Source organism: Nothobranchius furzeri, chromosome 14 (genome assembly GCF_043380555.1).
Source record: "Nothobranchius furzeri strain GRZ-AD chromosome 14, NfurGRZ-RIMD1, whole genome shotgun sequence".
Taxonomy (NCBI): Eukaryota; Metazoa; Chordata; class Actinopteri; order Cyprinodontiformes; family Nothobranchiidae; genus Nothobranchius; species Nothobranchius furzeri.
The window spans coordinates 25,084,224-25,104,326 of record NC_091754.1 but is presented as its reverse complement, the minus strand read 5'-3'; the positions used below and the strand labels follow the sequence as shown (position 1 = coordinate 25,104,326).

The following is a 20,103-nucleotide window of genomic DNA, read 5'->3' as shown; positions in this document are numbered from 1 at the left end:
ATACCTCACTTGACGCAGGCCTCGGATTTGAAGCCCATAGAATAGAAGGTGGCGTTTCAGCGCTCTCTGTTTCCCTGCTGCAGTTACTGATATTAGTTCTGATATTTTATTCTCCACTCAGATACAATATTTATTAAGAAGTGGGCCCTCTTGACGCCAGATGCTCAGATAAATGAAAAAAAAAGTGATGACAACTTATGAATATTTAAGTGTGTGTGTCACTGCATATACAGTACAAAATGTGTGAATGTGTTTGTCTCACACACAGAGAAGGTAGGACGAAGAGGAGGAAGGGGAATGAATAATAAATCAGGAGGTCAGTTTAGGCTAAAAAGCAGGAACAATCAATACGCAATCCGCTCACACAAAGGAACAAACACACAAGCGGGGATGGGCGAAGACCTACACACTCCCACACAGTTCCTTTTTAAAACCTGCACTACTCCTTTGTAAATAATGCACACCTACACACTTCCCTTTAATCTTACTTCACTAAGCGCACAAACGCTACACAACAACATCTGCACACTGTCACTGTGCTGCAAACAGGCTCATGCCACCGTGAGCCGACACAAACTGATACTGTTGGCAAACTTTTGTCTGATTTTCACTCAGCTGCATTTTGAATATGACCTCCAGTAATTAGTCTAAATCATTTACAGGGTTCTTACTGTTTTGTCCACACCTGATTATAAAATTATGAACAGAGATGAACCTGATCTCCATATTTAATGTGCTCCCTCTCCTTTCTGACAGATGTACAGAGGTGGACTCTTTCATCACTGTCACTCTTATCAAACTTTGTGACTCCAGATAATGGATAATTATGACAAATGACTGATGATGGTATTACGGAGCCTGAATATCAGATGTACTCAAATCTGTTTAATCAAAGCAACTCCAAGCTAAGATTTCAGATGGGAGGCTGAGGTGACGTGTTCATGAATATTTATATGTCCCCAGCCTGCAGAATATGTCTCTAGATTTTCTTAGCCTGAATTCCATTTCATGGCACTAACTCCTGGCTTTTATTTAAAATTCAAAAGTAGTGGTTAAAATTTACAAGCAATGCATCAGAACTGATTCCCCCTAGAGGCTGGCTCCAGTACTAGTTTTAAAACCCACCTCTTTCATGTTGACAAAGTCATCGCCCTTGTTAAAAATTAGAGATGTCCAATATTATCGACCAATATTGGCGTTAAAACGTGATATCGGAAATCAAGAATAGGGATGTAAGAAAATATCAATATGGAAATATATTGTGATTTTTTTTCAGCTCTATTATATCGATATTCAAAAGCTGTGTATCTAACTTTTGGACAAATTTACATGCAAACATGTGTGTTTTTTCTTTTGGTGCAATTCAAATGCCAAACACTAGTGGGCAGCAGTGTGCATTCAGTTTTGTTTCCACCGCTGAAAATTAAATCCTTCTGATAAGGTTCAGATACCTAATTTTAAACAAGTATCAATTTAAACCGTTTATTTAATTTTCCTACAATAAATTTAGTCTAAAAAATCCCTAATATTGTCTGATATTGTGATTTATCATGATAAACCGTGTCATCAATGGAGGTGGTGGTGGTGGTGGTGGTGTGTGTGTGTGTGTGTATGTGTGTGTGTGGTGGTGGTGGTGGTGGGGGGGGGGGGTAATTGATGTATATCAATGGTTTGGTCAAATATCCACCAAAAGCCAAGATTGAACACCCCTATCAAAGACCTTTAAAGAATACCCCTCAGCTGTCTGTTGATTTAAAGATGCCGTATGTACGAGGTAAGAATTATTTCCTCTGGTCAAATTTGGTTACTGCAGTTCATTTTTATAAACAAAACATCACTTTCTCACTGCCTATCTGTGAGTTATGGCTGTTGCCCATTAGCAAAGATGAGCCACACAAAGTAAATTGAGAAGAAGATGTAATGGGTATAACCTGAAGTCCTGGAAATTCAGCCAGAACACAGCAGTAAAACGCTGAAGGCTTTTTATTTCAAATGTGGGAGAATCAGGGAATTGCAGAAGATTCTGCTGATAGAAAAACTGGAGACGGAGCAGCATGTGCTGCGATGACAGGGAGAGGGGGCGGGACTGTCTCGGTGACAGCTATGGGAGCTCCTCTTCGGTCTGTGTATTCAACTCCTCTCCTCAAAACGACACAGACAATTAGTACAGCCCACAGAAGTTCAAGTATCCAAAAATCCAACGTCAGAGTGAGGTACGGGCAAGGTCATACATAAACAGGGAGGAGTTAGCAATACTTATCAGGGGGTTGAGCAGGGATCAGTAGTCAAAGTTCAGAGCCAAGGTCGGGGTCCAGATGACAGATGGGCAAGAAAATCCATGAAGAGCAAGGCAGGCAGACTCGGTGGATAGAAAATGTGGTCAAAAGTCAAAAAGGCTTGGTTGAAAATGTCACTGGAGTCTCTACTGGCACAAGGCTGTCGATAATCTGGCAGGGAGACAGAGCCTGAGCTTTGCTTAAAAGGAGGGGCGCACAAGTGAAACAAGGAAACAACCAGCCAGGGCTCAGGTGAGAGCAGAATCTGTTTCAACGTAACCTTCCTTCCAAAATGATTGAGTCACTAGACCATTTTGTGATTATTTCATTGTGAAAATCCTACATACTGCCCCTTTAAATAGTTCTTACTTAGCTGATCATATTAATATTTTCAGTTGAAGAGCATTTTTTTTATTTTATATTTAAAAACACCACTTGTTAACACTAGAAGAAGGTAGAGGTGTTGTGTATCTCCTGTATATGAGAACGAAGGCACCGTTCTCCCATGAAAGTCCCAACCATAAAGACAGGGCTGAAATGAAAGGTAATAAATTAGTATGATTCCACCTTAGCTGCATTTTTCTAACATGTAATCGATCTAGAAAAAAGTATACATGGCTGTCACAGAGAACTATGAAATGAGAAAATGTTGAGTTTCTGCAAAATGATTTTATTAAGAAGAGGTTCGAACTTTATGAGCAGTCCTTCATCAAACATGCACAGCCATTATTACACAATGGAAGTGGGGCATTGATCCCCATCTGCACAGTAATTGAGTTTTCAGCAACATAGTAGATGTCCACCCATTCCTTTTGTCCAGTGTGCAGTTTAATATATAATAGGACTGGTCCATTTCAAAGGCCTGGTAAGCTAAAGTAATCAAAACTGTAATCACTTGAGTTGTGGCTCAATAGCGACGTCCAATAGCACAAAGATCCCCATCAGCATCTGTTTATTTTCCCACCAGTCCGGACGGCATGTGATCAATTGGCACAAAATTAACCAAAAAATGAATTTGTTGGATTGATTTGAGGAATGAGTCAATTACCAGGGACTGAACAGACACAACAATCTGCCTTTAATCTTCACCAGTTTTTTTTTCTACACCTACAGTCTTTTAAACGGTTTTAATGACACATTTAACACTAAACTGACATGTAAACAAAGTGCTGTCGCATTCTGTTGTGTCTATGTTTTTCATTTTGAGCTGATTGGTGGTGTGCTGACAATGATTTCAATCCTTTGCTTGTTTTTGGACCCACACGGGCATGTTGTTGTATAAATTTAAATAGATTCTTTTGTGATGAGGGATTGGTGTTGTGTGTGTGTGTGTGTGTGTGTGTGTGTGTGTGTGTGTGTGTGTGTGTGTGTGTGTGTGTGTGTGTGTGTGTGTGTGTGAGAGAGAGAGAGAGAGAGAGAGAGAGAGAGAGAGAGAGAGAGAGAGAGAGAGAGAAAACAAGTCAGTACTGATCAGAAGAAACAAACACTGAAAAAAATACTAGTCACTAAATAACATTGGGATTATACTAAGATCAAAAACATCAAAACACCAGGGCCACAACAATATGAATCAGACACCCCGGGCTGTGGCTATAATCTGTTTTGGCTTTGACTAATGAGATGAAGAGGAGGCGGGGGTAAGGAGTGTGTGTGTCATGTTTGGACGCCAACAATACGTGTTTGTACTGTTCATTTGAGGGGGCCCGTAATGTGGCACAGAGCCTAATCTTTACCCCCCACCACTCGTCCTTAATCTTATCTCATCAGTTTGGCTTTTCTAATCTGCTTTATGAAAGCTTATCAAACTAATCGTCACACCAGTGACAGTGCACCGTCTGAAACGTGCGTGTGACTCAGCAAACGGTTGCTAGAGTCATAGCTTCTGGTTTGAACTAATTCATCATAGTTTTTATTTCCACTATACTTTTTATCTGACGTGTTACGACTTCTTGGCTCGCAGTAAGGATCAGAATTATCACTTTTGGGGGCAATAGATCCAGATAATAACACCGATCTGTTTTGAGAAGATACATCTCACGTCTGAAAAATAATAAACCTGTGAGGATCTGCACGGGCGGCTCCAAGACGGTGAGCTGGCCCCGTTTAAAGGCTATAAATCCGGTTTGGCTGGCCATTTAATTAACTTGCAAATTAATGCACCATGCTGTGTAAATTGTATGGAGATAAATATTCATGTAGTTAACCAAGAAAAGGGCAAGGACGTATTACAGACGCCACCAGATTGAGTTTGCAAAGCAGCGCGCCCAGTAAACACCTTATTGGTATGTTAAAGATGGGCCACTTGAAATTTCTTATGCATCACGGGTTATGCAAAAAGGAAAGAGTCACTTTCTGCCCCTGCTCCCACTTCTCACCACCCCCACTCAGTTTCTGTTTACGCTGCCCATTCCAGGGCACGGTGTTATACAAGGCAAGCTGTTCTCTACTTGAAAGACTTCACACAGCCAATCTACTCAGGGGTTTGGAGAAAAGTAAATAATAAAAATAAAATCAACAACACAAGTCGTTATATTTGTTTGCTATCAAAGTGTAAAAGTTTAAAGAGTCCATGAGAGTGTCTTTGCACACTGAGACATCCGAGCCTCGTACGCTGAGGCGATGGACTCCTTTACATCTATTTATATCAATATAACATCAGTGAGGCTCATGTGGCTCAGGTTATTAACAAAACTGGACAGAACACAAATTAATCTCTTCCTGGGTTATGGAAATGTAAGTCCAGGTGATCAACAGATCAAACCAGTTTGCTGGCTGATGTGGTCGTCGGCCCTGATGATGTCATTGACCTACACAAGATCACGCCAAGGACAAGGAGGAGGAGAGCCAAGACTGGGATCTGAAGGAAAATGAGCATATCAGTCATTTTTTTCTGTCTGCCACTTTCACACATTGTACAGCTTTCACTGGCAGCTTAGGATGCCTTTTTATTCATTAAAAGTTTTAGTACAGGTGCATTTTGAAACATGTTTCTGTGTTAAGGTTGTCACTTTCTACCAACTGCTACCTGAAGGGCCATTCTTCTAGTAGAGTTGTGGACTTTATTTACTACAGCAGTGCGAGCTCGAACACAGCAAATGCGCCTCTCAGGTTGAAAATCATGAGTTGCTTCAGAAGAACAAAAAATAAAAAATGAAGAAATTAAAAAAGAAAATGGGAAAAGTAAAAATTGTAATCAAAAAATGTGAGGAAAGGGAAAAGAAAATGAATAAGGAAAAGGCAATCAGTGGATCTCAGGAAAGAGCTGAACGAGGAGAGGGTGGTGATGAAGAATCGGCCGAAGGTCACGCAAAAGCCGGCCTGTACAGATGAGTCTTCAGCGGCTCTAAATTCCACATTTTGTGTCATGCAACATTTTCTGCAGCGATGTGTGTTGCAGCAGATCTGAAGAACCTCTGTTGCTGTTTTTATTTTCTCATGCATGAGTTTTCCATTATGTCCTTCAGCTATTATGGTTATGTGGATGCTATGATTAATACACAGACCAGCAGCAATGAAACACTTCTTAATATTTCTGTTAAAAACACACAAAAATTGATATGTGGTTTAAAAGTTTAGAAAAGAAACTCTTTGTGAACTAATGTGAGATTTATGAGACTGGATCTGTTTTGGTCTTGACCACACTCTGACTAGCTGTTAGCTCATCAATCCTTTGGGACAGCTGTCTCCTATTTTTTAAATTTTACAGTTTTGAACAAACATTTCTACAGACCAGTGAAGGATGATGCTGATCGCTGTTTACAATTGAAAAAAAAAATAAGTTGTTTTATATTGTTTGGATCAGCATCAGTCCTCGGCCTGATCTCTGCCCCAGCAATTAGGATGCTCAGGACCCTTCTGCAGGGTAAGAAACCCAGAGTTGCATGATCTCTAGAAATTAAATAAAATTGAAAATTGTTTAAATCGCAATTTTTGCAAATTGCACCCCCTCTCAAAAATGTGTCACTGTGAACATATACATATAGCCTACAAGTATAGTTTTATGGAAATGTTTGCTCAGATATTCTGGGTCATTCCTTTAAAGAGAAGGCAACAATCTTCATTCAGTGCGAGTTCAGCACTATTCCCTCCATCTACTGTGTCTGACCTGCATTCAGAGCAGCCAGGACACTGTGTACAGTTTGCTTCCGTCAGTGAAACAGCCCCATCCCTCCGCAGAGAGAGCAGGATGGGATGGATCTCACCCCACAGGAAGTCAGGCTGACGGGCTGCTGCCTCTCAGAGGCTCAGCGCATCACGAGAACGGAGCCGGCCGGCGGCTCCAGCATTTCATCATTACGCACATCACCGGCCGATGACGCATTGATATAAGATGAATTATATATCATTTTACGTCATCACTGTTTTATTTGACCAAATATGGGTATTATCTGCCTCGTTCGGGGAGTAAAGTACTGAATAAATGATTTAAGCTTTCTGTCTCTGAATGAAAGGACAGATGAAGCAGCTTTGGAAAAACACGCAGCAGGCGAGTTACGCAATAAGACACGCTGCTCTAGATCAGATCCCACATGAATATTGATCTGAAAGGTCACGTGACCTGCTTTAATAATGAATCCTGGTTATTTGGCTGGAATGATAGACGACAGCTGGAGACTGGAATAAATATATCCGGTGTCATAATTGTATAAATGTTTTGTAATCCACCCAAAAGCTTGAAGTGACGCAAATAAAAGCAGGAACGAGTCGTTTTTGTATCTATTTGGGGCAATATCCTGCTAAAATATCTCCGCAGAAGCCAAAAGATGGATCATGACACCAGAGAGCTATAAATAAAGCTCCAGCCCTGGCTGACTACGCTTAAAAGAGTCGGAAGAGGGCAGAGTGATAGTAGGAGGGCTTTTTCCTTCTCTCACTCCAGCATTCATGCCGTTTCAGCCAATGAGCCCAATGAGCTCAGAGCGCGCCTCCCACTGTCGGCGTGTGTGGTTTTTCCTTCTCCTTTCCTTTCCATTTTTTTTCAAACAAACCAAAGCTGGATGTGTATGTAGGTCGTCACATGTTTCCCTCTTCAGCCCGAGCGCCAGCAGACATGTGTTATTTATTGCTTGGCTGCGGGAGAAGACGAACGCTTCGAGATTTTACTACAGACCACTTTTGGAAATAGTAGACGGCGTTTTCTGAAGCGACTCCAGGAGGGAAAGGAAAGCGCTGCGTCTGGACGCGAGGATGGCGACTCCGCCGAACCCGGGCGGCCAGCCGCCGTTGGCCAGCAGCATCAGTAGTAATAACGCAAACAGCGTGAAGAAATACGGATATCTGAAGAAGCAGAAACACGGACACAAGCGCTTTTTTGTTCTAAAGGAGACGAGTGAAGGTTTCCCGGCGCGGTTGGAGTACTACGAGAACGAGAAGAAATGGAGAAACAAATCAGCCGCGAAGAGAGTTATCCCTCTGGACTGCTGTCTCAATATCAGCAAGAGAGCGGACGCGAAATACAAGTATCTGATCGCGCTTTACACCAAGGACGAGTATTTTGCGGTGGTGGCGGAGAACGAGCAGGAGCAGGACGGATGGTACCGGGAGCTCACGGATTTGATGGCTGAGGGGAAAGTCTGTGACGGCTCCGCGTCCAACTCTGCGTCCTCGCTGGTTGGCTTCGACGAGACGAGCTACGGTGTAATAACACCGGTGGCCGCCGCCTACAAGGAGGTCTGGCAAGTCAATCTGAAGTCCAAGGGCCTGGGACAGAGCAGGAACCTAACCGGGGTGTACAGGCTGTGCCTCTCCAGCCGGACGATCAGCTTCCTCAAGCTCAACTCTGAGGTCGCCTCAGTCATTTTGCAGCTGATGAACATCCGAAGGTGCGGCCACTCTGACAGCTTTTTCTTCATCGAGGTTGGTCGATCTGCAGCCACCGGTCCCGGGGAGTTGTGGATGCAGGCAGACGACTCTGTGGTGGCTCAGAATATCCATGAAACTATCTTAGAGGCCATGAAGGCGATGAAGGAGCTGTCGGAGTTCCGTCCACGCAGCAAAAGCCAGTCCTCCAGTACAAACCCTATTTCCGTGCCCACACGGAGGCATCTGAACAACCTCCCCCCTAGCCAGACCGGGCTTCCCCGCCGCTCGCGCACCGACAGCACGGCTGCCACCTCTCCTGTGACTAAATGTGCCTCTTGTCGAATACGCGCGGCCAGCGAGGGCGATGGCACCATGACACGCCCAATGTCTGCGACAGGGAGCCCCCTCAGCCCTGGGGTCCACATGACCCTCCTGAGCAGATCTCACACCATTACTGCTCGTCCTTCGCTGACATTTGAATCCTCCACCCTTCAGCACAGTAAGTCCATGTCCATGCCTCTATCTCATTCACCGCCTGTGGCCTCCACTTGCCCAGGAAATGTTTCCTCCTGCGTGGAAAGCAGTGCCCCCCGCCCTTCCAGCTGCAGTGCATCCTTCTCAGGATCCCCCAGTGATGCAGGTTTTATATCGTGTGAGGAGTACGGCTCCAGCCCTGCAGATGCACGGGACCTCAGGTTACCCCTCACCCTCCGGAGCAACACTCCGGAATCCCTCAAAGCAGACACCCCACCCTCCAGGGATGGCAGTGAACTTGATGGCTACATGGTGATGGAGCGGCAACATCAAAATGGGTACAGGCGGTTGTCCGAACTGGACAAGGCTTATCGAAAGCGGACCTACTCCCTTACAACCCCCCGCCAGCAGAGGCGTCCCCCACAGGTGTCCTCAGCCTCTCTGGATGAGTACACTCTCATGAGGGCCACAAACACGAGCGGAAGCCAGTCATCTCTGAGGTGTCACACTGCTTCACCTAAAGGAAACAGACTTGAGGATTACAAGGATGTTAACATCAGCTCGAACAGTCTCCATGGCGACAGTGGCTACATGCCCATGATGCCAGGAGTGGCACCTCAGAAACCAGGGTCTAAGGATGACCCCTACATGCCCATGAGCCCCATGTGTGTCTCTGCTCCGAAGCAGATCATCAATCCCCGTTCACACTCCTCCTCTGCAGGGCTGGCCCCATGCAGAGACTCCCCAGGGAGCATTTCTCTGGATGACAGTGGCTACATGCCCATGTGGTGTGGAAACAAGATGTCAGTAGAGAGCACGGATGGAAAGTCCAACAATGGCGAGTACTTGTACATGTCTCCTGTTGACAATCTGGTCTCTCTTACACCCCCTGACTACATTCTCAGTCCTTCAGGGGATGCACACCTGCTGCACAGACAGCCTTATTCCTTCAGCTCACTACCAAGATCACTTAAAGTCCAGTTACAGCGCAATGGGTCCACTGACACAGACCAGTATGTGGTAATGAGTCTACAAAGACAACGGATAGAAGAGGAGTCCAACTACTGTCCTGTCTCCCTTGGAGAATATGTGTCCAGCAGCTCTCCGGTAACACCAGATACTCTGTCCTCCATTCCCTCTCCTCTCAGGCTGACTCGGATAGATGGGGGCATGCTACATCGCAACAGGGTGTGTCGGCCCACCCGCCTGGCTCTCGAATCCCTCAGGACCCTGCCATGTATGAATGAACATCCCCTTCCGTCAGAGCCACGCAGCCCTGGAGAATACATCAACATAGATTTTAGTAATGCTGCCCACATCCCACTGACATCCACAACACCGGAGAGCTCCAGCACAGGGAAGGTGGAAGGGGCAACCCTGTCAGACTATGCTAACATTGACATCAGCTCCCCTGTTCACCTTGACGCACACCAAGTGAGGGATTCTCCCCCGGCAAGTTGTCTAAACCACACACCAGAAGTTTTGATTTGCCCCAGTCCTGTGAGCTCCGAGCAGGATCCACAGACAGTTGAGGAGGAAAAAAGGACAGAGGAACAGAGAAAGGACAGAGTGGAGGAATTACCTTTGCAACAGCAAAGAAGCGCAGTGTGTGAGCCTGCTCCAGTAAAAGACGACTACGCTGAGATGACCTTTGGCCCTCCTGCACCTTTACCTGTCCTCTGCACCCCTGACGCTGGGCCCCTCCCCAACAGTCCTGCTGCTTGTGTCAAGAGACTCAGCCTTGAGAGCAGCTTAGTGGAAGTAGTTTCTCCTGTGCCAGTAGACTCTTTTCTCCTAGGGGGTCCTTCGCTATCTGTCATAGATCCAAACAGGGGGGCTAAAGTTATCCGGGCTGACCCTCAGGGGCGCAGGCGTCACAGTTCTGAAACTTTCTCCTCCACCACTACTGTCACACCCGTGTGTCCTTCTTTTGCCCACGACAGCAAACGACACAGCTCGGCCTCTGTGGAAAACGTGTGCCGTTCTGTTCGCAGCTCAGAGGAGCCCAGCGAGGACCACACCGGTCCCATGTGCAGAGAGACTTCAGCTGGTTATCAAAATGGACTTAACTACATTGCCTTAAACTTGATGGAGGGAAACCTGGGGGGCTGCAGGTTGGGAGGTTGTGAGGATCTCCTGAGGTTCAAGACTGCCTGTGGCTGTAAGGGTGGCCTGAATGGTTTCAACACGAGCCCCTATGCCAGCCTGGGATTCAAGGAGACCACTACTGCTGCTGTGAAAGGTGATGTTTTTATTATTGTTGTCACACATTCATTCATTCAGTCGGTTTTCATTCACAAGGGAGGGGGTGGTGTTAGACTAAAGTATGCTAAAGATTCCCCTCAGGGTGACTTTATAGTGTACAGAGACTGGTCCTTCATATTGCTACTCATTAAAGTTTTAATTGATTGACTGTCAATTACAAATCTCAGCAGTATATCAAAAACATTGCAGTGCTCTGAAATCCGGTGTTATGACCCCATCCTTCATCTGCATCTTCTTCACTTCCATTGCTAATAGTGATATGTACACACAGGCTAGCAGAGCTGCGTGATGTAAACTGCTTATTAGCACTGCTGTTGGGTGTGTGCTGTGATGTTTAGCTAGGATTAGTCACCTACTCGTCACACCCATAACTCAGAAACATCTCAAGGCTGTGTGATGCTGAGGAAGTCTTTTATCTGTTTCAAACTGCAGAGGAGGAGCACTGGAAGTAGCCACGTAAAAGCTCCTTCCAAGTAAAAGCTTCAAGTCTGAAATCTGACGAGATGGACAAACGCGAACAGAACAATAAAAGTTGACCGTGATCATTCCTAGAATTGATGCCTTCTTCTGTGCTTAAAACTTCAATAAGGGATCTCAGTTTGTACACGTTTGAGTCCAATAATGTTTTATTTTGAAAAGGCTTTTCACAGATATATTCTATTTGACTTGACGTTGTTGTTGTGTGGATGTGTGTGAATGGTTCTTTCAGATCTCTCTTAGTGACGCAGTTTTGGACCACGTCAGTATTAAAAAAAAAGAAAATATCTGATTTTATTCACTGACGCACTCAGCTGTACTTGTGATGCTCTTTAGAAGCAGCTAGAAGAACAAAAATGCCCCCTTTTCCTCCAAATTATGAAACCGTGCGTACAGTGTTTTGTAACGTAGAAACTGCAGTGTGTGTGTGTGTGTGTGTGTGTGTGGGTGAATAAACACAGATATCTTTGTGACTTGTGGGAAGGAGTAGTTACAGTCAATCTATTACCTTTCACCTCATTCTGTTGCATCATTGTTCTTTCATGCATCTGTAAAAGGCAGGGATTATTTACAGAGGTGGTAGACCCAGCACAGGCATGTCAGAAGTTGTTGTTGCCTGAAAACAAGACAGGCTCATTGTGAGTCACCAGTCTGTGTTCCTGATGGTGAAATGGTAGAGTTTAATTGGTGTTTGTGCTTTCACAACCAAGTTGTCTGCTCGACGCAGCTGGCTCTGGTGCTGCGAGCCACAGCCAGCGTAGAGCTCGGTGCAAGTCATCGGGTTCCCCGGAAAAACAAGTGAGTCAGTTGTTTATCAATTGTCAGGTACTGGGTTTCAGGGCTGGAATGCGAGCAGTGTGCAAAGGTTGCTGGGAGAGGTGAATGCTCACTTGTTTTTCTAACCTGGTGGGATGGACTTAGAGGGTGGGGGTGGGGGGGAGGATTCTTTTCTTTCCCCCCACTGTGAGCAACTTCACAAACATGCCAATGAAATGTTCTTTCACAAGAGTGAGCACTGATAAACATGTTTTGTTTTTGGGACGGTCAACTTCCATGATGGACATGTGTGCTGTTCACATGTGCATCGTTGTTGCAACACATTCACGGAAAACAACGTTCGACTCTTGACTCGCTTTAGGACCGAGGGGGTGGAGGAGAAAAGGAGGGAGGTGATAAAACAGGATGGATGGAGGACTTGTTTTGGTTTGCACATACAACAAAATAGACAAATCGGACTGTTGGCTGAAAGAGAGAGAGAGAAAGTGAAGAAGTGGTAAAACAACACAAAAAAGAAGAGATGCAGAGTAGGAGAGAGGTCAGCGACCATCGCTTCCAAAACAAAGAACATTCCTGAAACTGCATGCAATCCTGTTTACTACAGATGACAGGCTTTTCCACATGCTCTTGTAATCTTTGAGGGAGCTATTGTTGGCATTCCAGCGTCACATACATTAGGACATCACCTGTCAAGTTGCAGAAGAAACTGCTGCAAGTGTGCCGGTCATTGTGAGGAACTTAAAGACTGAAAAGTGTTTGATCTGATGAGTTTTAGCTTTTGGCACAAACATTTCCTCATTCAACAAATTTAGTGTTAAAACTGGGCTCAGATCTTCCCAAGTACACTTCTATCGAACGTTTACGACCAGTTGGTGTTAGAAGTCGGCTGATATTGGTTTTCCTATTGCAGATACCGATGCTGATGTGCAGGATGGCCGATATCTAGACGTTTTCCACTCTCTTCTCATGCTAAAATGTCACTAATAACATCAGTTGATGCACAGAATCTCTGGAGCTGAATCAGTATTTGAACTCTGAACTTAAATGTTAAATCTTAACTTTGTGCATTTCTCAGTGTTAAAGTCAGACACTTAAAAAAAGTTAATGTAAAGTATTTATTATGCAGATGTTATTAATAAATGTAAAAAATACATTTGAATTCAATTCTGCAACCGCACCAGGCTGCCCAAAAGCGTGCCTGATTTTAAATCTGCTTTACTCAAGTCAAGTATCAGTATACCAATGCCAATGTATGAAAAAACTGTAAAAATCGTGATGTAAATAGTCCTTTGATCAACATTAGTTTGGAGAAATGGAGATTAGCTAAGTTAATATGCTAACAGCTGCCCACACACATTTTAATGCTACTTAAACATTAAATTCTGATTGAACGTTTTGAATTTACTGAAGAGTTAATTTATCTTTGTGTGAGAACTTTTTTATTTTTTAGCAAATGGTGTTTCATGAGTAATATTTTCTAATTTAGGAGCTCAGAATGCCTATAATTAAACACAGATGGAAACACCAGTATTGTTCGTTGTGCGAGCTCTAAAACACGATCGAAGGATCACACACACCTTTATTTCTGTGTTATTGAGGAAAAGGTGAGATCTGAGTTCTATTTTTTACACCTTTCCTTTATTCCTTTTGTTTGAATGTCCCCGTCACGTCTCATTTTAGACTATCTGAAAGCCCTTTTATCACTCCTCCCAATTTTTTATGTTTCTTTCTTCTTTTATTCATTTTGCACTTTGAATAAAAGCAGTCTTGCACGGGTGCAGACGAGAGGGAGAAAACTGACTCACCCTCTCCATTTGTGGCCCCAGACTGTCTCCCCTCCCCTTCTCGTCTCCAGTATCCACACACATGCACAGACACATTTTGACTTTGTGTGCCATGTGCGTACATATACAGCTATCAGCAGATGGTGGAGTGTGTGTGTGTGTGTGTGTGTTGAGGGGGAGGTGGGGTCAGGGTTTTTGCACCTGCCCCGCCAAGCAGTGCTCACTGGTTATCTGGCCCCTCTGAGGAGAGTGACAATACGGCAATGACTGGCCCACCATCTGCCGCCACAACAACGGGGGAGGTGGTGGGGGTGTGGCCAAGCCATCTCAAGAACCCTACCCCTCCCCCCTTCTACCTCCTGGGTGCCCCCCCCACCACCACCACCTCTCCTTTCCTTGTTTCACTTCAGACCCTAGTTTCTGGTTTTCAGAAGTGATTCAGCCAGCCTTCCCCCCTCTCTCACACACACACACACACACACACACACACACACACACACACACACACACACACACACACACACCTTCTCTACAATGCATTTAGGTGTCGTGTTTTTCCTGTTGTGGATCCCTGATTGGCCTCTCTCACAGAAAACCACAGACAAATATCTAAACAGCTCATTAAAAAATTAGCTACCCGCATGTGAGTAAAAGCCAATAATAAGAAACGTGGCGATTCATGTCGCTGCTTCCTCTATAAAATCATTTTACCTCCAAAAGTCATTTGAGGTTTTCCGCTTTATTCTGTTTTTGGTTCTCCTCACCTGAACACCCCCCCCTCACCGACAGCTGGTGCCTCACTGATACATAACTCTTTGAGCAAAGTAGGGCGGGGTGTTCCAGCGCTAGATGAAAACAAAGTTCACCTCACGCATCCTCAATTAGGCCTGGAGGTAAGAAGGATTACGTTCACTTCAGGATTACACATCGCTCTGTTGTTTGTTGCTGAAAGGTGAGGGAGAGATGGGGCGTCTGTGCACGGTGACCCAAGCAGTCATCAAAACACAAACGAGACAAAATCAGGCCTGAATCTTTTTGTAGCCTGATGGTGAGTTTTTATCCGTTTGTATGAGCTAAATAAATCAGTTTGTTAATTTAGAGAAACTTTCTTCAATGATAAATCAGTAATTCAAATGAAAATAAGTAGTAGAATAGTTTCTGGTTAGCGTCATGCTAAATAGCTTGCATGGTGGCGCGGTTGTTAGCACATTTGCCTCGCAGCACGAAGGTTGCAGGTTCGAAACCCGGCTGCGGCCTTTCTGCGTGGGGTTGCGTGTTCTCCCCATGCATGCGTGGGTTTCCTCCGGGTACTCCGGTTTCCCCCACAGATCACAACATGCCCTATAGGTTATAAATTGTAAGTCGCTTTGGATAAAAGCGTCTGCCAAATGAGTAAACATAAACATATCTTCTGTTTCGAGGTTTGCAACAAGAATATTTAGTTTCCTCATACTGAGTGGGCTGTTGTTTTTGTTTAGTTGGTCAAACAGAGGTGTGTAAGGTCAGAGGTGTGTGTCAGTGTTTGTTTGGCGTTGCGCCGCTGTAGATCAGGGAGGAGTCGGCCGGGGTAGGAATGTAAACAGAGTGGATCTGAGCCTGCTACTCTTTCTCTCTCTCTCCATTTTCAGCGTGATACCAACAAGCTGAAGGCACTTTTATTTTGACTGCTGATTAACCCTCTGGAAGCAGGTGATTTGCAAACCTACCTACCTGGTTACTCCACAAACGTATTTCATGAGCATTTCTAAACTCAGAAGTACCCCTGAAGGACTTAGTTGTTCGTCCTTTTATCAAAGCTTATTTTGAGCATGAGATGGTTGAAATATGGGATCATCTGCAAGCATACAGAGCAAAAAGTCAAAAAGGTTGTTTATATTTGTTTGTGTCTCATATCTCTGAATGGAGCAGGACTAATTTTAGCATGAGTGAACTAAATAAATAACGAATAGACCCTGAATGTGTGTGTGTGTGTGTGTGTGGGTTGGGATAGGGGGCGTGGATGCTGAGCTGCAGCGAGAGAGGTGGGGTGTGTGTGTGCTCCAAAATGAGGAGGGGTAGAGGCTACTGGGTTCATTCCCCCCACAGGACCTCAGTGTCTCCTCCTCTCAATAACATCCCCCAAATGCCCCTCCCCTTTTCTCTACTCCGATCTGCTTGTGTGTGTGTGTGAGTGTGTGTGAATAGCAGCGTGTGTGGCCAGGCGCTGCATGCCACTTAATTTTGCGCTGGTGTTGGTTGCAGTAAATGAAGCGGCGGTGCTTCCGTTTGTGCTCGAAGCTACACCTGGTTGATGATCTGAGCTGTGCGAGTGATTCAGCCCTCCATTTCCCAGCAGATCCCAGTCATTCTCACCCATGTGCTTGCCTCTACAGGCTGCTGACTGGCCCAGCCCCTCCAGAAAAACACTCACATTACGATTGTTATGGACCGTTGGTCTCATGACCTCACTGCATTCCCGTTCCCCTCTGTCAGGTTGATTCTGTTACTGTGGTTTTTACCACCACTTCCCACCTCTGTGTTTTCTGTTTTTTTGTGTCTCCGACACCCTTCCCAGTGAAGGAAGCAGATCTCAGCCGGCACAGGTGGCCTCGGGGGTAAAATCTATTATTGTGTTATTCAAATGGCCTTTGAGGGTCCGTATGTTTGCATCTCAGGTACCTCCAAGATACTTTCTTTTTTCTTAGAATCAACATTAGCATTACATTTTGATTTGCAAAAGCTTTTATAGCTTTTGAGATAGGAAACCAGAAAGCATTTGTTTGTGTGTGTGTGTGTGTGTGTGTGTGTGTGTGTGTGTGTGTGTGTGTGTGTGTGTGTGTGTGTGTGTGTGTGTGTGTGTGTGTGTGTGTGGTGTGTGTGTGTGTGTGTGTGTGTGTGTGCGCCCTTGTTTATGGTGGGAATAGTTGAAGTCGGGGGAGACACCAAAGGATTCTGAATGAAAGGTTTGTTTTAGGAAATGATGATCACATCCAGCTCTTGTTCACAGTCAGGAAGACGATGAGGAGCCCAAAATACAGCCACTCTCTCTCTCTCTCTCTCTCTTTCTCTCTCTCTCTCTCTCTCACACACTCGTGGTGTGTGTGTGTGTGTGTGTGTGTGTGTGTGTGTGTGTGTGTGTGTGTGTGTGTGTGTGTGTGTGTGTGAGAGCAAGCCAGCCAAGACTTCCGCTCCCATTTGATAGCTCTGCATGCAAATGAAACCTCACAAACATGTACACAGTGGCCAAGCAGAGAGAGAGAAGATGGGAAATTTGTGGGTTTAGTTTAAAAGTGTGGTTTTTGACACCTTTCCATCACTGCTTGTGCTTCTACACAAACACCTGCCACACACACACACACACACACACACGCATGCACGCACGCACACACACACACACACACACACACGCAGAAAACCAGACCCCTTCAAGTCTCTGTTTAAGAATCCATTTCCCACCTGGCATCTAATCCCATTCCATTAAAAGCCCTCAGAAAAGAATATTAATAAGGAAAAATGTAATCTGCAAAACAGATTATCAGGATGAGATGTTTAACCAAATTTCTTCCTTTTCTTCCTTCAGAATGAAGACTGATGGGTCTCCCCCCTCGCTTCATTTTCCTGTGAAAATAGAATCTCACTGCACCCAGATGACGAGGTCACCACTGCGACAGCTGGACCGCGTGCCGAAGCCGTAGTCCCTTCCCCTCTCTACTGCCTCTAGGGTTCACTGGGGGCGCCCATCACCATGGAAACACAGACACTTGACCCTTGCCCCACATCCTCCCTAATATTTTCCCAGCACCTAAACATTTCAGGTGCTGATGCTGCTGTAGTGATAGAAAAAAACAACAACCCTGAAACACATTCTTACTCTCTTTCTGTTTGTACGCCTTAGAAAACTCTTGCATTATGACATTTTACTCCCCGTTTTGATTGTCTGGAACTCTTTTCCACACCACCTTATCACGGGTTTTTCCTCTGGCTACAGCCAGCGGACGTTGCCAGATGTTCTCACCTGTAAACCTGTGAACCAAACCTGGAGATCCTGAGTACTGAATACATGTATTTATTTATTTATCATGTACGTATGCATTCAGAAAAAAAATAAGATGTGTGAGGATTTGTATACAAGATTGTACTGCAAAAAGAGACGGCATCTATGGACATATTTAAAAATCAAAGCTGACGTTTGCTTGGGAAAAAAAATCCTACCTCAGCACAGAGTCACACGGTAGAATATATATATAAAATATTTATTTTCAGAGGTGAATGTTGAAAGATAATAAAGAAAATAACACCATCAATCCAAAGCCTTACACAAACCATCAGCTTCCACCTGGTGGACCTTCTTAGTTTGGACCTTTAAACACATCAAAGATCTATCCGATCATCTTAAAGACTGAATGTTCCTGACTGAGAGAGCGAGAGAGCCTCTCAGAGATTAACCACCTTCTCTTGCCACATTAATGACAAGTAATAGATTAATATATTTATTATTATACATGATAACTCACAGTAAAACGACACCAAGAGGACCTTAGTTCCAACAAACCCAAACAAATCCGTGTCCTGTCAGCGTTCACCTGTGATGTCCCGCAGGAAATGGCTACCTGTTGGCGACCTGTCGGGACACAGAACACGAGTAATTATGAATGAATGTTGTTTTCTAGTGGAACTGGACAAGCCTAGTGCCTCCGACTGGACAGGACTCCGACTGAGCGGCCGTTGAATCTGCAGCCTCCACTGCACGGTCTTGCATTTACAAACTAGATTGTAACACAAGACGCGCTGAATGTAGTCACGAGTTTTCCTGAACTCGGGAACGTGCGTTTTAATAGAAACGGTACAACTGCAAAACAACAACGGAACATCATACTGAATGGGAACCACACACAAACACACACACACACACATGCTAAAACAACAGAAACAAACAAGGGAAGTATCTTATTTATCCAAACTCACCGGTACTTAACCTTTGCCTATATGCTGTAAATAGTTCTAGAGAATTCCATCGGAGCAAAAATGCTAAGAGGTGTTAAGTTAAAGAACATGTTTGTACTGTACATAAATAAGTGTTTGAATGAACTTTCTAAAACAACAAAAGCACTAATTAAGTTATATGCTAACCGATACGGTTGATTTTTATTCACTTTTGTCTTGCTAAATGGATGCCACTATGAGGATGTTTTTTACCGCTGTAATTCAGAAAAAAAATAATTTGAAAAAAAAAAAACACGACAAAAATACTTCTTGATACTTAGGTACAACACAAAAAGGCATCTATGCAATATTTACACATTTGAAAATTAGTTTACACGGTGGTACCAAATGTAGAAATAATGTTAATAACATTTGTTAAACAAGAAAAAACTCTAATGTGTCCTCTTTGTACATTTTTTTCTCCACTTTTTAAAATGTAAATCTTTTTTGTTTTTGTTGTTTTGTTTTTATTTTTTTTTTGCTAACGGAACCTCTTGGTGTTTTCGAGCAGTATGTTTTTTGCATTTTGGATCAAGTTTCTGAGTTTTTATTTGGCATCTAAAGGTTACGATTTGGGCTATGGCTTACCTTGCTGTGTCTTTTCATTGTACATATTTCATATCATGCACATTGTGATGCTACTAAGAAATGATAATTTAAAACTTAGCTCATTGCTTTAGATTGTATTGATTCTTTATAGAAACATGCAATAAATGATATTTAAGAAAACTGCTTTTGTCCTTCACTCCTTTCAGTTAGAGAACAAAGAACCACCTCATTTAAAATAAAAAAAATCCAATATAAAAAGACACTTTGGAGCAGTTAAGCCATTTTTATTAAAAATACCTCATTAGGAATAAAAAGTGTCATTTTCATTAAAGCGCCGTTGAGAAAGACTGCAAAAAAACTGGGCGTCAGCTTTTACCGCTAGCTCTGTTATTGTTTTGGTGCCTCCCTGCCCCCACCCCCTTCTTTAACCAGCATGTTAAAACTGCCTGGGAGGGTACACACATTTTTTCACACTTACATTTGCTGTCATCTCCCAGATTAGCTAAATACACAAAAAAGGGTATTAAAAGTGAGAATTAGGTCTTGTAGTCCTGTTTGATTGGCAGAAAGAGGTCGTTCTGCGCTCCTGAGCTGGAGTGGGAAATGACACGTTTGTGCTTTGATTAGTGCAGACGGGCGAACAGCTGGAAAGAAGATGTGCAGGTTGGCAAAGGTAGAACTGCAGCTTTGAAGCAGACGTTCTAGCAGCAAACAAACTAATGAGAGGGCAAAATCCT

At 44.0% G+C, this 20,103-nt stretch overlaps 1 protein-coding gene across 1 annotated transcript; it reads left to right on the top strand.

Annotated features, from left to right (window-relative positions):
* The first annotated feature begins 1,799 nt into the window (after positions 1-1,799).
* Positions 1,800-19,546, top strand: irs2b (insulin receptor substrate 2b). The gene is made up of 2 exons (XM_015966256.3): positions 1,800-10,794; positions 17,415-19,546. Exons 1-2 carry the CDS (start codon positions 7,464-7,466, stop codon positions 17,417-17,419), a joined length of 3,336 nt encoding a protein of 1,111 aa, XP_015821742.1. The 5' UTR covers positions 1,800-7,463; the 3' UTR covers positions 17,420-19,546.
* The last annotated feature ends 557 nt before the right edge of the window (positions 19,547-20,103 follow it).

What these genes read in the sequence shown, in the direction of transcription:
- irs2b (XM_015966256.3), top strand. Translation starts at nt 7,464, where the DNA reads ATGGCGACTCCGCCGAACCCGGGCGGCCAGCCGCCGTTGGCCAGCAGC.